The sequence below is a fragment of the Thamnophis sirtalis genome, unplaced genomic scaffold (assembly GCF_051295495.1).
Source record: "Thamnophis sirtalis isolate CommonGarterSnake01/CBP01778 unplaced genomic scaffold, rThaSir2_p1.2 scaffold_5, whole genome shotgun sequence".
Lineage (NCBI taxonomy): Eukaryota > Metazoa > Chordata > Lepidosauria > Squamata > Natricidae > Thamnophis > Thamnophis sirtalis.
The window spans coordinates 77,272,990-77,296,396 of NW_028261385.1; the positions used below are offsets into that span (position 1 = coordinate 77,272,990).

The following is a 23,407-nucleotide window of genomic DNA, read 5'->3' on the forward strand; positions in this document are numbered from 1 at the left end:
AGTTCTTCCCTCTGAAGTATATCTTTAAGATTTATTATTATTATTAAAATTTACTGTCAAGTTTCCTTGGGGTAGAAATGCCAAAAGAAAATATGGAACAATTAAATCTAATTGTTGGTTTTGAGCTAAAATAAATGCTAATCCACTGAAAAGGCACTGTTTGAAAAGGAAGATGGGAAATTTGGACTGAAGCACACACAATTCCTTAGGAAATGCATTCCATAATTTGGGAGTGATGCAGGAAAATGCCCTTGATAATACAGTATTATAGTACAACAACAAGCTAAGATGGTGATTATCTCCAGCTGAATTCCCAGTAGGGTTTCATCTTAAGAAAATCTGCAAATCTCATTTCCTGAGTGATTTCTTAGGAACCATCTGCACAGATGGGAAGGTATTAGAAGTTTCAAAGAAACTGGACAAGTTGCAGAATTCTATAAGACAAGAGATCCCGGAAGCTTCAATAGCTTATTGCTGGTGGAGAAACAAGAGGACCAAAATGGAATGGAGTAGTCTGTTGATAGCTAACCTTTTCCGGAGCGAGTGTCCAAAGTGTGTGCATGCGTTTGCGAAGGCATGCATGTCTGCCCAAACCCCCAAAATGCAATGTGCATGTAGCCCCTGTGCATGGGTCCCACCCCACCCCCACACATGCATGCACCCCCACACATGCCCCCTCCACACATGTCCTGCCCCCCCTCATGTACACATGGCCCCCGCATTCACCCTGTGCTTGCACGGCAGAGACCTGATGACCAGCTAGCTGATGGGAGGCACGTGCGCATGCAAAGTGGAGCTGAACTAGGGTGATGGTTCATAGGCCCAGAGAGAGGGTGCTACATGCCACCTGTGGCACACATGCCATAGGTTCGCCATCATGGGAGTAGCCTAAAGAAGGGCACTGCTGGTTCAGCAGATCAAAACATTAGCCAGGTACCTTTTACACAACCACATTTTGTTGCAAACCCCAGTTTTGCCTCCTTGAAGTACAGAGCAGGTGTACAATTTTGCTCCTTTCCCTAGAAGTGCAATGGAAAAGGAATGTACTTTATTAATTATTGTCATTGAAGATACGTCTTTTGATCAAATGTAGAGTTGGCAAAATTTAGCTGCAGGTTAACTTAAAATAGGGGAACAGGCATCTTCTCCAGGCTATAGACTAGAAGGGCTGACCCTTCTGCTGCAGGAGTGTAAATTTTCCAATTTGGGGGACAACTTAAACCAGCTACTTGTCCAAATTTGCCTCAAAGTGGAGGCTGAATATAGCACAATTGCTACAAATTGCATTCCTAATAGAGGTGTACCATAAACACAGACTTTAATCCAGGGATGTCTAACCTCGGCAACTTTAAGACTTGTGGACTTCAAGTCCCAGAATTCCCCATTCCACATGGGGAAATGGCTGGCTGGGGATTTCTGAGATTTGAAGTCTGCAAGTCTTAAAGTTGCCAACATTGGACACCCCCTGCTTTTAACCCAAGCACTGACACTAGCATGAAAACAAAACAACAGGTAATCCTCAATTTACAAGCACAAATGAGCCCAGAAAATTTCTGTTGCTAAACGAGACATTGGTTAAGCGAGTTTTCCCCCATTTTAGGGTCTCTCTTGCAACAGTTGTTAAGTGAATCACTGCACTTGTTAAGTTAATAACACCGTTAAGGACCATGGGGATGCTGCAATGGTTGAAAGGTGTGAAAAAAGGTTCAGTGCCACTGTTAACTTCAGTCCATAAATTAACTGGTTTAAGTAAGGACTACCTGTACTAAAGAGGAGGGGGGAATTGCCCTCTTCTCTGTGGTGGCACAGTGATTAGAATGGAGTTCTGCAGGCCCCTTCGGCTGACTGAAGACTGTTGATTGCGTGCAGTTTCGCACCAGGCTCAAGGTTGACTTAGCCTTCCATCCTTCCAAGGTGGGTAAAATGAGGACCCAGATTGTTGGGGGCAAGAGGCTGATTCTGTACGCCGCTTAGAGAGAGCTGCAAAGCACCGTGAAGCGGTATAGAAGTCTTAAATGCTGCTGCTAATGGTATTCTCCGCCGCTGCTAAGCGAGGCCAAGGCTGCCTTCCGAGGCGAGATCAGAATAGTCCGAATGAAAGAATAACAACGCCCCGCAGGTTCATGTGAGTGTGCCCGCTTTCCGTAACCGCCCTCTCCCCGCCCGCCGCCGATGCAACCCAGGGGCTGGGGTTTGCAAGCCAAATAATGCTGCTGCCGGAAAGCGGCCAAGGCGACCACTCGGGCTGCCTCCTACGGCGTGTCACCTGGCTGGCTGGCTGGCCGCTCGCTCCCGTCCCCCGCTCCACCTCTGACGGTCGCGGCCGGGGTGGATTACAACCCCAGCGGGACGAACATGGGAAGGTCGCCGAGTGTCGGGCGGCGCGGCTGAAGGCTTAGCTCTTCCCCGTCAAACCCCCTCCCTCCCTCCCCCTTTCCCCTCTTCCCTCCGCGGTTGCTGTTCCTTAATCCGAAAAGCCGCCTTCGCCCCAAAAGCCATGGAAGATTGCGCCCTGCCCGACCTGCGGGACGTCGAGCTGAAGCTGGGGCGCAAAGTCCCCGAGAGCCTCGCGCGCTCCTTGCGCGGGGACGAGACCGCCGCTACCCGCGACAAGGAAAAAGACCGGGAGCAGTCCGGCGGAGGGCCTGGCGTCGCCGGCTTCTCCGCTGCTCGAGCCCCCCGAGCCGCCATGCTCGGCGGTGGCGGAGGCGGCAGCGGCTCCAGCGCGCTGGAAAGACTGGAGACCAAACTTCACCTCCTCAGGCAAGAAATGGTGAGTATCCCCCCCCCTCCCAGCCAGCCAGCCAGCCAGCCAGCCAGCCAGCCAGCCGCCAATAACAAGGCAGCAGCGCCGGATCTGACCATTGTGCGCTACTGCTCACTTTGGAGCGCCGCTCCTCGGTTTGGAAAGCGTTTCTGGGTGCCCCCTTCTCCGAGAGAAATTGAGAGCGAGAATAAACTTGGGAGGGAGGCCAAGGACGCCAGATGGGCCCAGAAGTGATTAGGGCTGTCTGCCTATCTCTCTGTGTGTGTGTGTGTGTGTGTGTGTGTGTGTGTGTTTGTTTGTTTGTTTGTGTGTGATGATTTCAAATGCCTGTGACATAAACGAGTGTTTCTGAGCGTGGTGCAAGTGCAGGGGAAGGCAGACTTTTGCTGGCTCCCTTGGGATCCTGGGATTAAGTATTCGGTGGGAAACTGTCTGCTTGAGATCCAGCTTTCAAAACAAGGATATTTCATTGAGACATTTCAGCAACGTGTTGCATGTCTCCTTCCTTCTGGACTCCTCAAAGATATGTTTTAGGTGAGTTTCCTTAGTACCCTTTTTCCTCACAAGGGATGGAAAAATCACCTGTCCCCTAAATAATCCAGGTAAATGATGGACAGAAGTCAAAATGTAGTTGATGGACATGTTATTTCATATGGACCCCACAGCACATTTTCTTCTTACTGCCATGTATCTAGTCTGGCTCTAAAAGATTGGAAAGTGGATTGCAACCCACTTGTGGGTGTGCATGTGTGTGCAGTTTCTCTTGCATGTTATAGGTTCCTGGAGTAAACTTCCAACTTCCAAAGTCTGTCTTTCTTAGTATCCACTAATGTGCTGAACCCTCTGTAATTAATAGAAGTGTCTTTTTAATAATTAAATAACTTGAAAATAATGAATACTTCCTAATGAAGTGTTCAGTCAGGAATCTACAAATACAGAAGGATTATTTTGATAAGTTAAACATTTCCCAGTTGAGGGCCTGGATTCACCTTTGCTTAGAATTCAGTTATTTCTTAATGCTGGATTCAACTCCATCACCACTCCATTCCTTGGGATTCTTTCAAAGCTTTAACTTGTACCCTGATTTAATCCCGAATTTCTTCTCAGGACCATGGCTAGTTCCTAGAACATTTTTATGTCACTGTAAGGAAAAATGCCACTGGACACATGCAGAGTATGTACAACTGACTCACTGGAACCACATGCATCCCAGTGTTCTTAAACCCAGGAAGTTTACTATAATCAATCGATCATTGTACTAACTGCATTGCTCATAATCTTAACTCTGTTAACTTTAATATATTGACTTCAGTATTCCATGGTCCTTTGACTAGGAAAAATAGAATTGCAATATGTAATCTTAGCATACCTATTAGGAGCACATCTTCTCCTTTTAACTTTATCCACAAAGCAAACAAGCATGCAAAATTGTCTTGCGCTAATAATTCATTTCACATAGTATCGTTTTGAAGCAACTTATATATTTATTCAGAACTGTTCAAGAAGTACAGTCCCACTCCCCCCCCCCATGAAATTCAAAACAGCCAATAATGGTGCTATGCAGTCCTCTTTTATAATAAGAATGTGAGAATTTTAGAGGGAGATTCCTGCTCAGTCTCCACTATGAAGTTCAGCAAACTCTAAAAATTACCAGCAGCGATTGAAACTATTGAAAGAAAAGAAAAGACTGGCTTCAAAAAGGTAGATTAATTTAGAGCCTTGGCATGCTCTGACCAGTCCTTTCTTAAATTAGTTGCTGACCCTCATATCCATCCAAACAGCACCAGTTTGGCACCCTTCTAATCTCCTTTGCCTTTTTTTTTTTTTTTACAAAGAATGAAAAATGAAATTGTGTGTGTGCTGAAACTTACCCAAACCATGACCTATAGTTTAGATGCGAAAGAAGATAAATTAATGATGTTCCATACGTGTGGTTTAGCCGGGCCATCATTCCTTGTTCAGATAATTCAGGATTACTGTGTTGGTAAATTTGTTTGTCCATGTGTTGCTAAAAAGAGCACCTAAAGACTATCTGAAGCACCTGTTCTACTCTAAAGACACATTCAGCAGCTGCTGTTCTTTATCCTGAGAGGCAATCATAGTTGTCAAGTAGCAGTGCCAGGGAAGCAGAAACTAGCATTACACAATGCATATGGTTCCCAGATACATATCTTTTTGAAGATATACAGCAGTTCATATTTACAGTAGCTATACTGTATAATGCGGACTTGAATAGAGTTTGAACTGTTCCATTTTCCTATACTTAAGAAAGGAACATGGTGGCTTAGTGGCTAAGATGCTTGTCGATCAGAAAGCTCATCAGTTCAGCGGTTCGAATCCCTAGTGCTGCATAATGGAATGAGCTCCCGTTACTGTCCCAGCTTTTGCCAACCTAGCAGTTGGAAAGCATGTAAAATGCAAGTAAAAAAATAGGGACCAACTTTGGTGAGAAGGTAACAGCATTCTGTGCGCTTTCAGTGTTTAATCATGCCGGCCACATGACCACGGAGACGTCTTTGGACAGCACTGGCTCTTCGGCTTTGAAACGGAAATGAGCACCGTCCCCTAGAGTCAGGAACAACTAGCACCTATGTGCGAGGGAATCTTTACCTTAAGAAAGGACTCTGCTTCCCTTTACACTATTATTTTTTCCCCACACTGATCCTGGATCGGTGGACATATATTTGTCAGATATACTTAATGTGAGAACTTGTGCAAAAGACTAGGATTGACTAAATCACTTTAATGATCCCTCTATTTTTAGAGGAGCAGGCTAGGTTTTTAAGAGTATGAGAAACCAGGACCATTATGTTGATTTGAGATCTCTGTCCTCAACTTTCTCCTCATTGGGTCCTGTTTCAGTGTTTGATTTTTCTTCTTTTATGTCTAACAAATCCAATAAATGGGAGTTTGTACGGAAGTGAAATAGCTGAAGTAAGTTATGAAAGTATATTTCAATCCATTATTTAAACTTCCTTGAATGGGAAACAATAAAATACTTTATGCTCTCTGAGCTTGGCTGTTTGCTTGCAGAGGTTTCATTACCCGACTAAGTAATATCATTAGTGTTTAGGGTGTTACCTAGCTGGGTAATGAAACATCTGCAAGCAAACAACCCAAGCTCAGGTTGCACCAAGGACTTCATGTCCTGAAGTTCAACCAGAGCTACATACATTCTTTTCTGTTGCAAAATATAGATCCAGCTAACCTATCCAATAGCTGACGTATCTTTTCAATGGGGCCTCTTCCATGTATGGACCCCAGGACAATTGTGCATTTCTTCCTTCTTCAATAGAGTCTTGTGTTATGTCACACTTGAAATAGAAATTGTGTATTTGGTAGCAATGTATATTTGAACATTAGAATCTCTGCATGGAGCAGATAATTATAGGGAATATTTCAGAGGTGGGATTCAGTTATCTTCCCTGCCGGTTCACAAATGTGAGCACACACTCCACATCTGTGCATGGGCACCATCTTTTGCACATGCACAGTGCTCACACATTACATCGGGGTGGGTGGGCAGAGCCTCCTGCAGCCACTGCTACCGGTTCGCCTGAACCAAAGAGAATCGGCTGAATCCCTCCTCTGGAATATTTGTAACAATGTTCACGGCTGGCTTCTATGCTTCTATTGCAAGAAATGAACAATTGCTGGCCACAGAGCTTCTAGCCGCCCTTAAATTAATTTCATGCATTCCTGGAGTTTATTTAAAAGCCACCCATTCACATTGTAGGAGTAATTTTTTTCCAAACTTCTACATTGGGAGTAAGAAAAAGAAAGAAGGTATGAATGACATAAAAAAGGAATATTTGAAAAAAAGACAAGTTTGTCTCATCCATGTTTTTCAGCCCCACCTTTGTTGACAAGCATCCTCCTACAGATTATCTGAAGGGAATACCACATGAGGTTGTTCACCACACATTGTGGTGCTTTTTCAACACCAGGATTTCCAGAACAACTAGAAAGTGTTTTGTGAGGTTTTCTGGGATTCACTTTTTGTTGCCACTGTATTCTAGTTATACAAGTAGCTTGTCCAATAATGAAGAGACATTGGCAGATATTGCCTCAGATATCAACTGAAACAGCTGGGAAAACATACCAGAAAAACTTTGGATGAAAGTTCACGAAGAATACAATTTTTGTGAAAAGGCAATGAAAGGCCTTACTACCCTTTCGATCCCCTTCTCTTTATGAAACTAGATTCCCAGATCTCACTGCAACTAAATATTGAAAAACATTGAGTCTCCTTTTGTTTATTTATAAATCAGATTTTTATATCCTACCATCCCGGAGACTCTGAGTGGCAAATAATAATCATAAAAAACATACACAAAACCAAAAAAAGAGGACACAATATGAAAAACCATATTAACATTTATGATAATAATGAAAGATACCACAAGAGAGGGAGATTTAAAAAGTCCACCTAAACAATGGAGCCATCTGAGCCATTTAAATCAAATCGCCAGGGAGCTGCAGCCCTGACAACAGCCAAGACTTCAGAGCTTTACAGATTATCAAAAAGGATGGAGGTAATCTAATTTTCAGGGGAAGAATGTTCCATAAGGCAGGTGCCATTAGGAGGTAGTAGAAAAGTAGAAAAAAATGCATTTCATGGGACCCATTAAATTAATGTCCCTATGCAATGGTACTTACACAATGCTTATTTTATCAAATCTAGTGGGGTGGGCTGATGTAATTGAGGAGAAGTAGTCCCTCAGATAACCTAGTCTCATGCCATGAAGGGCTTTAAAAGTTAAAACCCGCACCTTGAATTGGACTTGAAAGAAAACCTGCAGGTAATGCAGTTTGTGGAATGGAAGTGAATTCTGTATAGAGAACATCTGCGATGTGGCATTCTGTACTGGCTAAAGTGTCTGGATACTCTTCAAGGGCAGCCCCATGTCGAGCTCATTGTAATAATTCAATATGGAGGTGATCAAGGTATGATGCAGGACAGAGCACAACCGCTGTACCAGATAAAGCTGTGCAAAGGCTGTCTTAGTCAGGGCTACTACCTGCTCCTTGAAAAGGAGACATGAGTCTAGAAAGACCCTTTGGGATGGATTGAATCTGTCTGAGATAACGCAATCCCATACAGGCCATGGTGAGTTTCTACTGGTTTAGACTGCTTCGGCCGAACTGGTTGTGGTTTGGCGGCCTGGATCGCTGGAACCGGCAGCAACCCAGGCTTGCCATGTCCCTGAACCAGTTCTCCAGGCAGTGCCTGTGACCCCGCCATCTTTTTTTCAGTTCTACCCATGTGCAGAAGAATTTGAATTGTGCTGCCTGTGCATCAAGCATGCCCCCGTGCACACAAGCGAACTGGCAGTAGTGCCTGCCGGAACCCACCCCTACATACAGCACCAAAGATGGCAAAGCCCTGGAGTCAGTAGACCCACAACCCAAAGCCACTCACTTACCAGGATTCAGCTGAAGCCTGTTGTTCCCCATATAGACTTTCACAACCTCCAGACACTAGGACACAAGTGTCAAACTCACTGTCACGTTGCCGTCACATGACGTTTCATGATGTTTTTTCTATTCATGGAGCTGGGGTGGTCATGGCCTGGCATGACGCATCTGGCCCACAGCCCACCAGTTTGACACGCCTGCACTAGGACAAGATATTCATGATATCACTTAAATTGGCATGGGTGAAGATATATTCTTATCATCAGCATACTGCATGAGGTATGAGGTTCACAAATGAACTCACCTAGGGCCACATGTTGATGTTAAGTGGAGTGGAGAAAGCACCTAACCCTGTAACACCCCATATGGGAGTGGAAAGTGGGATCTCTCTGTGCCAATTGTGAAGGAAGGAGGTGAATAACATCATGCCATTCACCCCCGATTCTCTGAGTCAATCCAGAAGGATACTATGGTTGGTGGTACTGAAAGCCTCTGAGAAGTCAAGTAGGGCAAGGATGGATGTATTAGGTACACCCATCCCACCCATGCCAGAGGTCATCTTAAAGTGCAACCAGTGCCGTTTCTGTCCCATACCGAGATCTGAATCCTGACTGAGGGCCGCATGCTAGATACTGATGAAATAAACTATTAAATGTAAGCTGATATATCCAATTAAAATTTATAGTCAATATCTTAAATGCAAGGAAATATAAGGAGTATTATTAAAACAAGTTTTACTTCAAAATTAATTTTCTCATTTTATTAGTGAAACATTCAAAGATGTTCTCATGATTGTTTCACAATCTTGAGAAGCATGCCTTCCAAGTAGAATCAACAAATACATTGTGAGAATATCTTCTCTCACAGATCTTTGCTCTGCCCCACATAGACTTACAACTTTTTGATAGCCTGGATGATAAGATTATTCTCTCCAAAAGAATCTTCCATTCCTACTTTATGGAATAAGTACTTGCTGACTAATTCAAATACTTCTGCTAATAGTTCTCTTGTAAAGAAATTTGAGTTCTTTTGAAGATAACAATCTTCTGGTTGCATTGATACTTCCCCGTCAGTTCTCTTCAGCGTAGCATCTCTTATACAAAGGAATCAGAGACTAAAAGAAGATAAGTGGCTACTATCACAGCATAGCAATTGGCTTGGCCTTCTCAAGTCATTTCACTTTGCTCCTTGACATTTTCAGCTTTCTTAAAAAAAAAAAAAGAAGGTCTTTATCTTAAGAAGATACATAGAAGGATTGTCAAGAGCACTCAAACACTCTCAAATAGTTGCTGGAACACAATCATCCTAGACACTTGTGCAACTGGATCAAATCTTGAGTCAGTCACAGGGATCAGAGGTTTATTCTTCCTTGCTTTTGGGGTCATGCTGGATCCCATCATCAGGGAAATTCTCTCTCTCCAGAATATGTGCACTGTGTTATTCTAGGCATTGTATTTTATTATGGTGCCTGGTTGTATGTAGCTTTTAGTTGTTAATTAGGGTGTTGGTGGCTGGCTATTAACTTGTTGGTTGTTTTTTCCTTGTGCCACTGCATCCTTGGCTTCTAAAATACCTGATAATTTGGTGGTAAATCAGCACTCTTCTTGACTAACAAAGGTTCTGTTTTCCAGGCTTCAATAATTTCTCTGGCTATTTTTATCCCTGCTTGGCCAACAATTGTAGTAACCTTGAAATTGAATGTATGGCCTTGTTAATTGCGGTATAAAGCTTCGAATGAATTTGGATCTCCTCTCATTTGTGTTCTCGCATGTGTGCAATAGTTCATCCTACTCATCTTCCAAGTTCTCTAGATTGTAGCAAGTTTATGGTAGCAAGAATGGGAAGCCAGACACTACTTTGATTTTCCCACAGTGCCCTAGAGCAACTGATTTCAAATTATTAGATGTAGCCAGCAGGACAAGATAAAATAAAGATAGACAACTAAGGGCCCCGTAGTCCTTCAAAATTTATCAATAGATTGATCGGTTTAACTGATTCAAAACTATCCCTGCATCGTTTCCTCTTCTCTATTATCCTGGCTGAAGGAAGAGTAGTGCTGAAAAAATGGAATGAGGTATAGGTTGGATATATTTGTACTGAACATGATGATATGAATGGCTTCCTACAACTCTATGATTCTGCTTTTCTCTCCTGCTGCCTAAGGTTTTCATGTTGTGTGCAAAAAAAGGTAGGTCTGAGATGGAAGAAAAGTGGAGCAGATATACTATTAGTGAAGGAGTAGAAAAGTAGACTTAGATGACTATTTCCACCTTAAATTATTTGGAGGGTTTCTCAGGGTCTGCTTTCTCCAGTTACCTGGGGCATGGTGAATAATCAAGAAAGCTATTATGGAACAAAATATAACCTATGTAAGGATTGTGATGTTAGTAGGTAAAAGAAGATATAGATGGCAGGTATACTGGCTAGTATCACTTCTAGAAGAAAGGTGGGTATAATTAAAGAAAGAAAAGTGAAGGACATGTGCTCTTCTTTTTTATCCAGGACAACATGTTTGTTGAGAATTTGGGGAGTTTCAGAAATGAATTAATATAATACAATGTAATGTAATATAATGCAATACTGGGAGTATACCAGATTTAGGAAAACTGCCAGATTCTGTAACTCTGTTTCATAGAAATTTTGATTGGCTTCCTTATAAGCACTGTTTCCTAATAGGTCCTTAAAATAATATGCAATATAAATACCACTCAAACATTCAAAGCATTCTTAGTATAACAATAAACATTGTTGCAGTATCATTCATAAAACCCAACCTAAGATATATATTTCAAGGAATGTTATAGAATAAGATAAACCATCTTGGAGCAGTAATAAAAGTCTAACAAAGCAAAGCAATCTTTGCTCTGTAGAACACATAAAAAACTAATTTCAGGGATAGTCTCAACCAACAACGCTTTTGTGGCTGGTGAATATACACAAGAGCTCTGATAAATATCTTCAGAAGTAAGCTTCTAATTTCCCTCTTGGTATTGAAGGTTTTTAAAACAATCTGATATTGTTACAATGGAATCCTTAGTGCTCTCTGAACTTGTTTGTTTGCTTGCAGACATTTCACTAACCAACTAAGGAACATCATCAGTGCACTATGTTACCTAGTGGGATAATGAAACCAAACAACCAAACTCAGAAAGCATCGAAAACTCAACCCTGAGCTACATGTATTCTGTTCCCATTGGTAATACACTACTGTACAACCTAATGCTACATAGAATAAGATAAACAATCTCGGGGCACTGTTAAAATAAAAATCTAACAAAGCAACGCACTCTAAAACACATAAAAGAGCCAATTTCATCTAAGGGAAGGAGTTTCACAATCAGGATGCTACTACAAAAAAGACCTTAGGGATAGTATTAACCAACAATGCTTCTGTGGCTGGGGAAATATACACAGGAGGAGTAGATAAAAATCTTAAGCAGCAAGCTTCTAATTTGCCTGTTGACATTGAAGGCTTCCAAAGCAATCTAATTACTTAGTTAATGTTCTTTATATATACTCCTTGCCAAACTATATCCAGAATCATAGAAGCACTTCAGCCTACGATACTCATATTGCTCCGCTTTTTCTAAGGAAATGAATTTTCTGACCTCAGCATAAAATCATGTGTATTTATTTTTAATGCACACAATTTTATGCCAATCATGTACAACTAGCTATCCCATTATATGACATGCCCTTTAAAGACTTAATAGATATACTTTGATGGGAATAATAACTGTTTAATATTTGGTCTGATATATGTACATTTTTGTTCTCATCTCCCTTTCCCTTAAAAATCCCCACTATCTGGTTTTTACATCTAAAAAACCTCACTTTAGGAAAGAGCACTTAATAGTACATAGCCAGCAATTATGTGTTTGCTGGATATAGGAACATTTCCTCTACATGCTTTAATTGCTATTTATTCAAGGAAAGGAAAAAGGTAGTTTTGGTCTTCATGTGGCAGCAAGTTAAGCCCCAAACAATGCAATGAACAGCTTACTTTACCAATTCCTGAGATGAGGTCTTATATGTTTGTTGTTGCCAAGTTACACATTTTCAATACCAACCAGGAAAACTAATATTTAGATACACTGAATCAGTGGTGGGTTGTAGGCGGTACGCCCCAGTACGGGTGTACCGGAGCCTGCCCGAAGCACTGGGTACCATTATGGTATGGTGCTCCGGAGGGCCCGCCAGCCTGCCCGAGCTCCTTACCTATCCTTTAAAGCCTTCAGCGCTTCCACGCACGGGCATGGCGTGTACAGCACCTGCGCAATGCTCCTCCAAGCAGCTGGAGTGTTGGGGAGGCTTGCTCAGGCATCACTGGCAGGTACAACGCAGGCATGTGCCATACGCGCATCCATGTGGGAGACACCGGGTCCATTTCAACCATACTGGTTGTAATGGGATCCGGAACCCACCACTGCACTTAATGTAAGTGGTTACTATTTAACATGGTCTTTAGTTCAGTAAAACATTTTTTAAAATCTGTCAACTACACATTTGGCCAAGTTGATAATTGAGTTTAAAGAAAAAGGATTTAAACTTGGATGGATAATATTCAGCATGTTATTTTTATACTAATTTGGAATGGGCTGCCATGAATTTTCAGCAAGAGGACCAGAGGTGGTATTCTGCCGGTTCTCCCTGGTTCAGCCAAACCAGTAGCAGCAGTGGCGGGAGACTCTGCCCACCCACCCAGCCATCATCATGGACACACTGCGCATGCCCAGAAGCGTCCCCACGCGCGCACGCATGCTCTCAGTTCCAAACCAGTAGTGAAGGTAAGAGAAAACCATTACTGAAGAGGACAGTGATACCTTCCGAGTGAACCTGCCATGTGTACCTTAGCCAGAGCCCTAACATATATTCTGCCAAACAACATTTTTTGCCTGTGAATTTCAATGAGGTAAAATGGGTATAGGTAGGATAGAAAAGTGCCCCTTGTTGGAAAAAAAAAATTGGGACCCCAAAATGTATATGCAGCATCACTTGCCATCTAAGCAGATAGCCATGATATATGTCAATCAGAAGCTGAAGACATCTGAAGCATCCTTCTCATAGTCAACTTTGATTCAATTGTTTCCTAGGCAAAGATCCTATAGGACTGTAATGGTGAACCTATGGCATGCGTGCCAGAGGTGGCACGCTGCATCCTTTCTGATGGCACACGAGCCGTTGCTCCAGTTCAGCTCCCATGTGCGTGTGCCCTCTGCCAGCCAGCTGATCTTTGGGTCTCTGCCATGCATGTGCGGGGGTTTGCAGGGGGCTGCATGTGCATGCATGTGGAGCAAGGTGTTGGGGTGGGGCACATGCAGGGGCTGCACATATATTGCATTTTGGGGGTTCGGGCACACGCACACATTCATGTCCATGCGTGCACATTTTGGGCACTCAGTCTGGAAAAGGTTAACCATCACTTATATAGGGTAAGCTGTAGGGATTGCTAACCAACTATTTTTGAAGATCCAAAGGCATTCTACCTCTGCAATAGAACGACTGATTTGAATACAGTTGCTGTAATTAATTCTTTGCAAACATGTAATGTTAATATAGCACTTAGGTTACAGTTTAGTGCTCTCAGTATCAGATCTCAAAAGTCCTATGCATATCAAGACCAGGAATACATATGACATCCATGCTGATGGATATACAATTTATACAGATGTTGGGAAACAGTATATCTGCTTGGGTAAATCCCACTTGCTTATATACAGAAATGAGGATGCTCAGAAGCTTCCACATGCTCAGAAAAGAGTATCTTATTTTTATGGGTAGACTCTCTGGTTTTCCAGTTGCCTCTTGAAAAAGCACCTTTGAGACAACCATGACCTGGATGACTGAGAATCTCCATAGACATTGAGCTGTATTAAGTGAAGAAGAGATGTAGCTGTGTAGAAGTAAAATGCTTTTCAGCTATAACAGCAGGCCCCAACCTTTTGGTCAGCAGGGACCAGTTTAGCAGAGAAAGATTTTTCTGCAGACCAGAGGGGCTGTGGTTTTGTGTGCTGCCTGCATCCCATGGATGGGGCTTCACTTGTTTGTGTGACCCTGGCATGCCATGGACCAGTGCTGATCCATGGACCAGAGGTTGGGAACCCCAGAGATATAGGAACAAACATAAGAGAATGATATCAGCTACATTTTATTGTTATTTGAGTAACAATTATCCAAGTTTGTACAATTAAAACAGTACATAGAGAAAGATCTAGGACAATTGTAGAAGATTTATTAAAAAGATATTTATTTTGATAATTTGACTGCAAGTTTTTGCTCATTCTTCAGCAGCCAAACTATTAACTTTCCAACAGCTTTCAAAATATTTTTTAAGTTCAACATTTTTAAAATAACTTTACTACTGTTCTCTTGTGTACTATGTCATATCACCAAATTGAATTCAAGACTTGGTGATTTCGGAGAGTAACCCTCTACAAATGATATGTCTTTACTTATCTTAATAAGTTATGCTGAAGTTCACAATCTTAATCTTATATATGAGTCCTAAATCAAAGGGGTTGCTAGATCATAAAAGCTGTTTTGTTGCTGACGATATTTCCGGCTTTGTAGAAAGATGCAGGAGAAGCCTCTGAAAAAAGTGTGTGAGACAGAATGGGAAAATATCTACATCAGCACTGCTTTTCTTTCTGTATACAGAGACACGAGACGGTGGCATTCTTTTGCTGTTGTGATCCACGCCAAAAAGTGAACATGTCATGGTAGAATGGTCTTCTGAAATGTGGGAGAAATAAGAGAAATCAAGCAGAATGACCAAAGGAAGAGATGGAATAGGATAGCAAGACCAGTTCATATGAGCAAAGAGGTCAAGTGGATAATCCTGCCATTAGCCAAAAGAATGATCCAAACCAGTGTTTCTCAACCTTGGCTCTTTTAAGAGATATGGACTTTGTGCTGACTGGAAAATTCTGGGAGTTGAAGTCAACATCTCTTAAAAGCACTAAGGTTGAGAAGCCCCAGACAGTTTTGCAATAAGGTGTCCAGTAACATATTGGAATACAGGTTTACATTATATGGTTAGCTGTAAATCTAGATAATCTTACATGTTTAAATTGATAGTTTTCCTTCTGTTTTGTAGTTTTGAGACAATCATGGATGTATGGTCAGCACCTAACACCTTTGCATTTGTACCATAATCTATTTTAGGGCTCAGTGGCTAAGACACTGAGCTTGTCAATCAGAAGGTCAACAGTTCAGCAGTCCGAATCCCTAGCACCATGAAAAAAGAGTGAGCTCCTGTTATTTGTCCCAGCTTTTGCCAACCTAGCAGTTCAAAAGCACATAAAAAATGCAAGTAGAAAAATAGGGGCCACCTTTGTTAGGAAGGTAACAGCACTCCGTACGCCTTCGGTGTTTAGTCATGTTAGTCACATGACCACAGAGACGTCTTCAGACAGTGCTGGCTCTTCAACTTAGAAACAGGGATGAGCACCGCTCCTAGAGCCAGAAACTATTAGCACACATGTGCGGGGGAACCTTTACTTTTACCTTAATCTGTGTTTAAGGCAACTTTAAATATCAATTATTTTTATTTTGAGTTTTTATCCAGAATAGAAGGATTTATAATTTATAAAGATTTATAAGAATGAATAGAAAGTGAACATAAGACAAGTATATGTGGATGTCCCTTGGATCAAAATAAAAAGAATTACGTTAGAGAGTGCCACAGAAGTGAATGAAGTTCCAGTGATGGGAAATAGAAATAATGATGCTTATAGAATAATGAAATGAAAAATATAGTGAGCAAGTGAATAAAATGCATAAGAGAATGATTAATGCAAAGAAATGAGAATGTGAGAAATATAAGGACCCGGATTGTTGTTGGGGGCAATATGCTGAAATTGAAATAATGAATTGAACATGAATTGAATGTGAGAAATATGAGGACCCGGATTGTTGTTGGGGGCAATATGCTGACTCTGTAAACCGCTTAGAGAGGGCTGAAAGCCCTATGAAGCGGTATATAAGTCTAACTGCTATTGCTATTGCTATTGCTATAATCTATAAACAAAGAAAAGGACAGTTGCAATGAGAACAAGCAATTAAAAGAGATGAAGAAAATGTGAAGTCCTTTTTGTTACATAGACATTGGATGTATAAGGAAAAACAAAGAAGTGGAAATAGATTCTTACAAAATATATAGGATAAAAACAGAAGTTATAAGGAATACATGGTTGGAAGTGGAATAAATATGGAATGAACGAACAAAAAGGAACAGTTGAAGCGATTCATTCATATAAAGAGAACAAAGATTGAATTGCAAACCAATATACGATGGATTAATGAATCTATTGAGAGGGATGTTCAAGGAATTTGAGGCTATGCACATATCTATCATACTAAGGAATGTGCTGGAGTGTGTGTGTGTCTGTGCGCGCGCGCGTAACCTTATCATATTCAAGTCTTTAGTGTTCTGTGGTATCAAGAACGAAGTGCTAGTAAGGTCCAGCAGAAATTAAATTGCAATTTATCTCTTAAGTGTTTTTCAAGAGTGTGCTGTTGCATTATTGATGAATCAGCTAACTGCTTTTCTTGGCTCATGAAATTTGTATCTGAAAATTCATTTACTGCTGTGTGGTACAAATGTTCCATTTTGCCTTAGTTATTCTGCAGATGCTAAGGTTTTGTAAGTTCTTAAAGATTATATATCTTGCCTGTATAATAAACCAAATATAAAAATGAAAACTCTGTTCTTCAGTTATATAAATATATTTACATAGTGAACCTTAAAATAATCAAACAAATGAGAATAATAAATGTTTAATCAATTAAAAATCTGTGAATTTAAATTGCAAAATTAAAACAAATTTTATGTTTAGTGTATTCACTGTGTGAATGAGATTGCAAAGGGATTTAACTTGTTTGGTTCATCTTATAATTTACACAATCTACTTGTGGATATGCCTTGAAAATGGGCTTTGATTTTATAAATAATAATGTAACTAAATTATAGGAATCTATAATTGGGCTTTTGTTTCCATTGAAATACATTTGGTGCTGACCAATAATTTATGGGTTGGCAAAAAAATGCTGTGGTTTTTTTTAAAAGAAAATAATGCGCATAAACTTTAGGAATTTATTAATATGTTTTCAACCTGGTTATAATATTAGCATTACAATTTCCTGTCTCAAATATTTTTATTACCTTTTACAGAGCATACACATAAAAGACAATATAAAATAATAATCAAGAAAGAATAAAGAATATAAGATAGTGTTAAATATTGCAGCTATGTCTGTATTAAAAGAAACCATCTGTTTTCTCAGTAGTTTTAATATAAAGAATCACCACTGGGAAATGAATTATGTCTGAAACAAGCTCTTTTTTTTACAGTTTGAAGTATCAAGTATTATGAGTTATGCCTAAATGGGCATTTCTGCACCTGGTGAAACACAAATAGGTTAGATTTCGGAAGTCCTGCTGAGATAGAATCATCTTGTGCTGTATCCATTCATTTATTCATTCATCTATTTCTATTCTCCAAGAGTTTAAGAGAATGAGGATTTCAACTTTGCTTTTCCCATTCTGAGGTTAATCACCATATCATGGCATTTCTCATAACACAAAAGTTTAGGTTACTCAAAGATTTAAATCCATATTGTATTCCCTCTTCTGCTTCACCAGTGGAACAAAAGACTTACCTCATACAACACAAAAAGCCAGTGGTGCAATTCAGCCCATTCTATCTGGTTCGGGGTGAACCAGTAGCAGTGACGGCAGGAGGCTCTGCCCACCCGCCCAGATTTCATCTTGTCCCGTTTTTGATGCTCAGAGCATGCATGGAAGGTCCTGCGCAAGTGCGGAGGTAGCAAAAGTAAGTTGATTTCACCCCTGCAAGAAGCCCAGGAAACTCTACCATGTTGCTTCTTTATGGCGCTCAAGAGTAATGGGTAGTGAGACAAGTAACGAGACAAGAGTTCCTATACCATTTCAGACATGTGACCCTCCAGTATCTTCTTAAAAATCTCCAGCGATAAAGCACCCACAACTTCTGAAGAAAAGCTGTTCCACTGATTAACTATTCTCACTGTTAGGAAGTTTCTGCTTAATTTCAGGTTGCTTTTCTCCTTGATTAGTTTCCATCCATTGTGTCTTGTCCTGCCCTCTGGTGCTTTGGAAAATAAATTGACCCCTTCCTCTTGGTGGCAGCCTCTCAAATACCTCTTTGTGGTTTTCTATGTGGAGTCCTTCAATGTGGTTTGCAGATTCTTACATTAGTTTTGGAAGACAGGAAAAAATATTCATAGTCAGCAATATCCTGCTTTTTCTTATAGGAAAGACAGCAAACATACGATTCTCAAGCCATATGCAAAATGGAAGAAAAACTTCTGCATTGACTTAGTTGTTTTCAGTAGCTTAGTTGTAATACACAATTTCTGTGTGTATGCTAGAAATAATAGGACAATTGCATTGGAAATATGGGTATATTTATCTTTTAACAGCTTTTACATTTACATGTAACATAAGACCATATATTTCCAAGTGATTTTGCTAGTTTGCAGTGTAGGGATAACCATGTACAAAAGCAAAAATAAAATAAAAACTACAGTTGCCCTGATGTGAACAGTTTAGTAAGTAATTTAGTCTCTATTTTATTTACTGAAAAATATTTCTAGTATGAACATTCAGAAGCTGACTTAAAATGTAAGACTAAAACATAATGAAAATTTAAATAACTGAAAACCTGAATAAGATGTTCAGGGAATGGAGTATTGATACTTTTCACAATATTGGTTCCAACCTACAACTTATTGAAGCAAATTAAAAGTATGCAACGTTATTAAAAATGTGCATCACTGTTAAATATACTGATGAATTTATCCACAACCATCAGCTGCCATAGCTAAAAATGAGGTGCGGAGAGTTGTAGTTTACCAACATTTGAACAGCCACAGATTAGGATTAGGTTCTGTATACTTTTTACCACCTTGCAAAGTCAGTGGGAATTGTAAAATGTTGATACAAGTTTTCAATATGGATATTTATATGGTCATACTTCCTAATTAATTAATTTATGTTTGGACAAATTATTATGATATTTACCTGTTACTTTATATACCAAGTGCAGTTTTCTAATGTTTTAATGACAGCCCTTTGGGTTTGATGATAATAATTTCACAATTTGCTCTTCACTTTTTAAGAAGGATGAGTATAGATACTGAACCTAAGTCTTTAATTATAATAACATTGCATTTTTGCAATAAAGACAGTTTAGAATAGCTGCTGTTACAACACAGCTGAAACTATTTCATTATTTGATGTGGTGCATGCATTATCATACTCTACAGGAAAAACCAAAGCAAATTAAAAGCAGAAATACTAAGAGAATGTTTCAAATAATGTTTATTCAAATACTAACTGCTAAATGAGAACAGGATGTGACCATAACTGTTGCTAGTCTTTATCCAATTTGTGTGTGATATCATGAAGGAGTTTTGTTGGTTGATTTTTTAAAAAATAGAGTAGCCTTATAAAAGGCAGTGTCCCTTTACATGCAGAATAGATTAAATAATGAATTTTTGGACTGAAAGAATGAAGAGGGAATAATATAGGTGTCTCAACTCCTAAATATAATTACCAGTGCCCAGTCTCTCAAATCACAAGTTTCTTATAGATCTGTACCAGACTGTATTCCTTGATATTTGCTTGGATATAAATTGTGGAAAGCTGTTACGTAAAGGTAAAGATTTCCCTGCACATACATGCTAGTTATTTCCGGCTCTAGAGGCTTATGTCCATTTCAAAGCCGAAGAGCCAGCGCTATCCAAAGTCGTCTCCGTGGTCATGTGGCCGGCATGACTAAACGGTGAAGGTGCATGGAACACTGTTACCTTCCCACCAAGGTGGTCCCTATTTTTCTACTTGCATTTTTGCATGCGTTCAAACTGCTAGGTTGGCAGAAGCTGGGACAAGTAACAGTAGTTCACTCCGTTATGGGCGCTAGGGATTCGAACTGCTGAACTGCCAACCTTCTTAGCCACTGAGCCACTGTGCATTTAGTGGATCCTCCTCTTAGGACACATGGTTATGATACAGCCTAAAGGTTGAATTATCAAAGAGGCAAGGTCTTCTAGGAAAGGATGAAAAAGTTGCATCATGAAAAAGAAAGAAAGGAAGATGGTTGATTTGAAAGGTTGAAGATGGGGTGCAAAAAATGGGGGAGGAAATAGTTACAGAGGGTTCTTAAAATGCAGAATGAATGGAGAAGAGTGGAACAGATGTGAGAACTGTAGAAGAAGAAGAATGCACCAATTCTTTGGTCAGTGGTCAGGAAACCACCACCAAAGGAATCCTTTGAAAAAGAGGGTAATGTGTAAAAGAGTATATTTGAACAGAGTTGAATTTATGGATGGGTGGGGGAGAGCAACCATGGAAAGAATTATATGCAAAAAAGGAAATGTGCCAAAAACAAGATAAAGAACTCACTTCCTCAGAGTCTGGATTTTTTCCCTTCAGTTTATTGCGAGCTAATAATGCAGATGTTATATTCATATATCAAAAGGGGGGGGGGGTGCTTAAGAGTGGTGGATAAAAGGCTATACTACACAATGCACCCTATTCATTTTTCCTATTTTACCCAGAAAAATGCCCACTTTAAATATCAGCAAATCTATGGAGATTGTTGGATCCAATTTGACTACTCTGGGTTAGCTGGGTAACAAAGAGGATAACAGTTAATTTTATATAAATACACATAGATATATGGACCAATACCTGCATGCCAGTGCTGTATCTATGTATATTCTCACTTGAAATCTACTGTTTTTCAATGCCTGTTATTTTAATTAGAACCCTCTTTTATTTTAATCAGTAAAAATAGGTAGATACATATTCATATTTAGTATGCTAAAAGACACAGATTATCAGCTAATTTTTGGAAAAGTAAGTAAAATTAATTGTTTGAGAAGAAAGAGCAATCTATTTCCTGGGCAATCTATTATTTCCTCCAAAATTCATATTCATTGGACTTTAAATCACACAGAGATACATGCTAGGTGTGCTGCTCAATTAAAGTATGAAATAATAAAGTGTATGTAATAGTTATGTTTTATTCCCCAAAAGGGAGAACTGAATGGAAAAGCTTGATGCGCCTCGGCTAAAATATCAACAATTGATTTTTCCACCTGTTATTACTGCAGGGAAGTTTAATATACATACTATATGAGAGAGAAACAGATTGCAAGTCTGTCTGCATATAAACTTTACCGATGGGTGCATATCATCATCTTAAAATACTTAAGGAAAGCATTTTTAAGGAAAAATGCCTAATAAGGATTCAGTAGATAGGTTATTACCAGCTGTGCTTTCTACCCATATGCAAAACTTTTATTATTATGTTTGAGAATTAGTCTGCTGCTTTCTTTTCTTGAGTTCTGTTATCAGTCCAGGAGATGCCAAACCAAAACAGACAGGAAATAAAAGTAATGTGATAGGACTAGCAAGGTCATATTATCTAACCATAGTTGTTTGCCTCACTAACAATACCTTTACTTCCCTAAGCAAAATGACTATTTTACTGGATTTTATTTTTATAATCTCTGCAAAAATCAGCCACTGTATGGCAGTCCTGCAAAACAAAAACATGTAATGCAAAAACATTTAACTATGCCTATGTTAAAGTAAGCCCACTGAGTCTAGCGCAGTGGTTCCCAATACCCCACAGGGGGGCAATTTGATTTTCAATGGGAGCAATTTGAATCTTGTTTAAACCAAGTTAATGGTCTTTTAGGATTTCTCTGTGTAGGTAGAGTTCACTTTTTGAGCAAAGTAAGAATTATATGTTCGGGGGGAGGGGGGCAGAGATGCTTAGATGGGGCATGGCCAAAAAAAGGTTGGGAACCACTGGTTTAGCGGGACTTTCTTTGAAAATAAGCATGTACAAGTTTTACATTGTACAACATAGTAGCTTAATAAATAATAGAGAAGTAAGCCAAAGCTAGTCCTTGCCAACCCATTCAGCTGTAATGAAGATTTATAGAGTGCATTTCTATGTACAGTCCAGCATTTAATGGGCATTTTTTAAACTGTTAGTATATACTTTCAAGCAGATATCCTTGTGTACTTAGCTTCTTCTATTGGCGAACCAAAGGCTCATGAAATGTGCATGAAAGATTGGCCTCAATTTGCTCATGCTAATGAGAATTCAACTGATAATCTTCTCAAAAACAGACTAATCTGCGCAATTCGGCATGTTTCATCTTATATTTAACATTTTATGCCTACCAGTAGTACAGACCCATGGGGACCGCCTTATGATCCTTTTCTGTGCTGATCATAGTCTCTAATTGGCCACTTGTCTTTGTGGTTACAGGTTGATCTCAGAGCCACCGATGTCAAGCTAATGCGACAGCTTCTGATCATCAATGAAAGCATTGAATCCATCAAGTGGATCATTGAGGAAAAAGGGACCATCACTAGTAGAGGCAGCAGCTTGAGTGGCAGCCTCTGTAGTTTGTTGGGCAGCCAGGATACCTCCTTAAGAGGCAGTTACAACAGCTTGCAAGACTGTAGTGATGGACTGGATGGTATATCGGTGGGAAGTTACCTGGACACTTTGGTAGACGATATCCCTGGCCAGCATACTCCTTCAGATGTGGACCAGTTCAGTGACTCTTCTCTCATAGATGACTCACAGCCCCTACATAAACATCCCAAGATGGAATCCAACGAGTACTACTGTTTTGGTTAATAAAACGAAGATCTATGAGAGACACGCATGCACTTGTATTTATGATTCCTCTATGCTGCTATTTGATGTAAGCATTTTTAAAGCACCTTTAGCAAATACAATGTACTTTAAATTTGCTCCCCTCTCTTGGTTGCTGCTCCTAGGTTTTATTCTCCTTTCTTCCTGGATGGTTGTCCTCCTTTTGTTATTCTAATTTATTGTGATTTCTTTCTCCCTTTTTTATAATATCCCATTTGACTTCTTTTTTTATATAAAAAATAAAGATAAAGGAAATTTATCTGCAATCCTAAGTGCATGAATGAACTTTTACTTAATTCTGCATCTTGCAGACAATAAAACACTTCCATTATCTGAAGATTGGATACAGTGTTGGCGGATGATAATTTCAGGTGTGATTATTATTTAAACCCCTTTCATTTGGGGCATTCAACCAAACAAAGCTTACAAAGTGTCTTATGGAGATTAATAATGCAACTTTCCTTCTTATAAGCTTGTAAGATACAAAAAGAAAATA

At 39.9% G+C, this 23,407-nt stretch overlaps 1 protein-coding gene across 1 annotated transcript; it reads left to right on the forward strand.

Moving 5' to 3' along the window:
- Positions 1-2,018: 2,018 nt before the first annotated feature.
- Positions 2,019-23,177, forward strand: LURAP1L (leucine rich adaptor protein 1 like). The gene is made up of 2 exons (XM_014052917.2): positions 2,019-2,773; positions 22,516-23,177. The coding sequence occupies exons 1-2, from the start codon at positions 2,498-2,500 to the stop codon at positions 22,891-22,893; spliced, it is 654 nt and encodes a 217-aa protein (XP_013908392.2). The 5' UTR covers positions 2,019-2,497; the 3' UTR covers positions 22,894-23,177.
- Positions 23,178-23,407: the final 230 nt, after the last annotated feature.

Bases quoted from the DNA above. Each gene is read 5' to 3' on its own strand.
- LURAP1L (XM_014052917.2), top strand. From the start codon at position 2,498: ATGGAAGATTGCGCCCTGCCCGACCTGCGGGACGTCGAGCTGAAGCTG. The intron at 2,774-22,515 runs GTGAGTATCCCC...TTGTGGTTACAG, and splicing joins ACCTCCTCAGGCAAGAAATG to GTTGATCTCAGAGCCACCGA.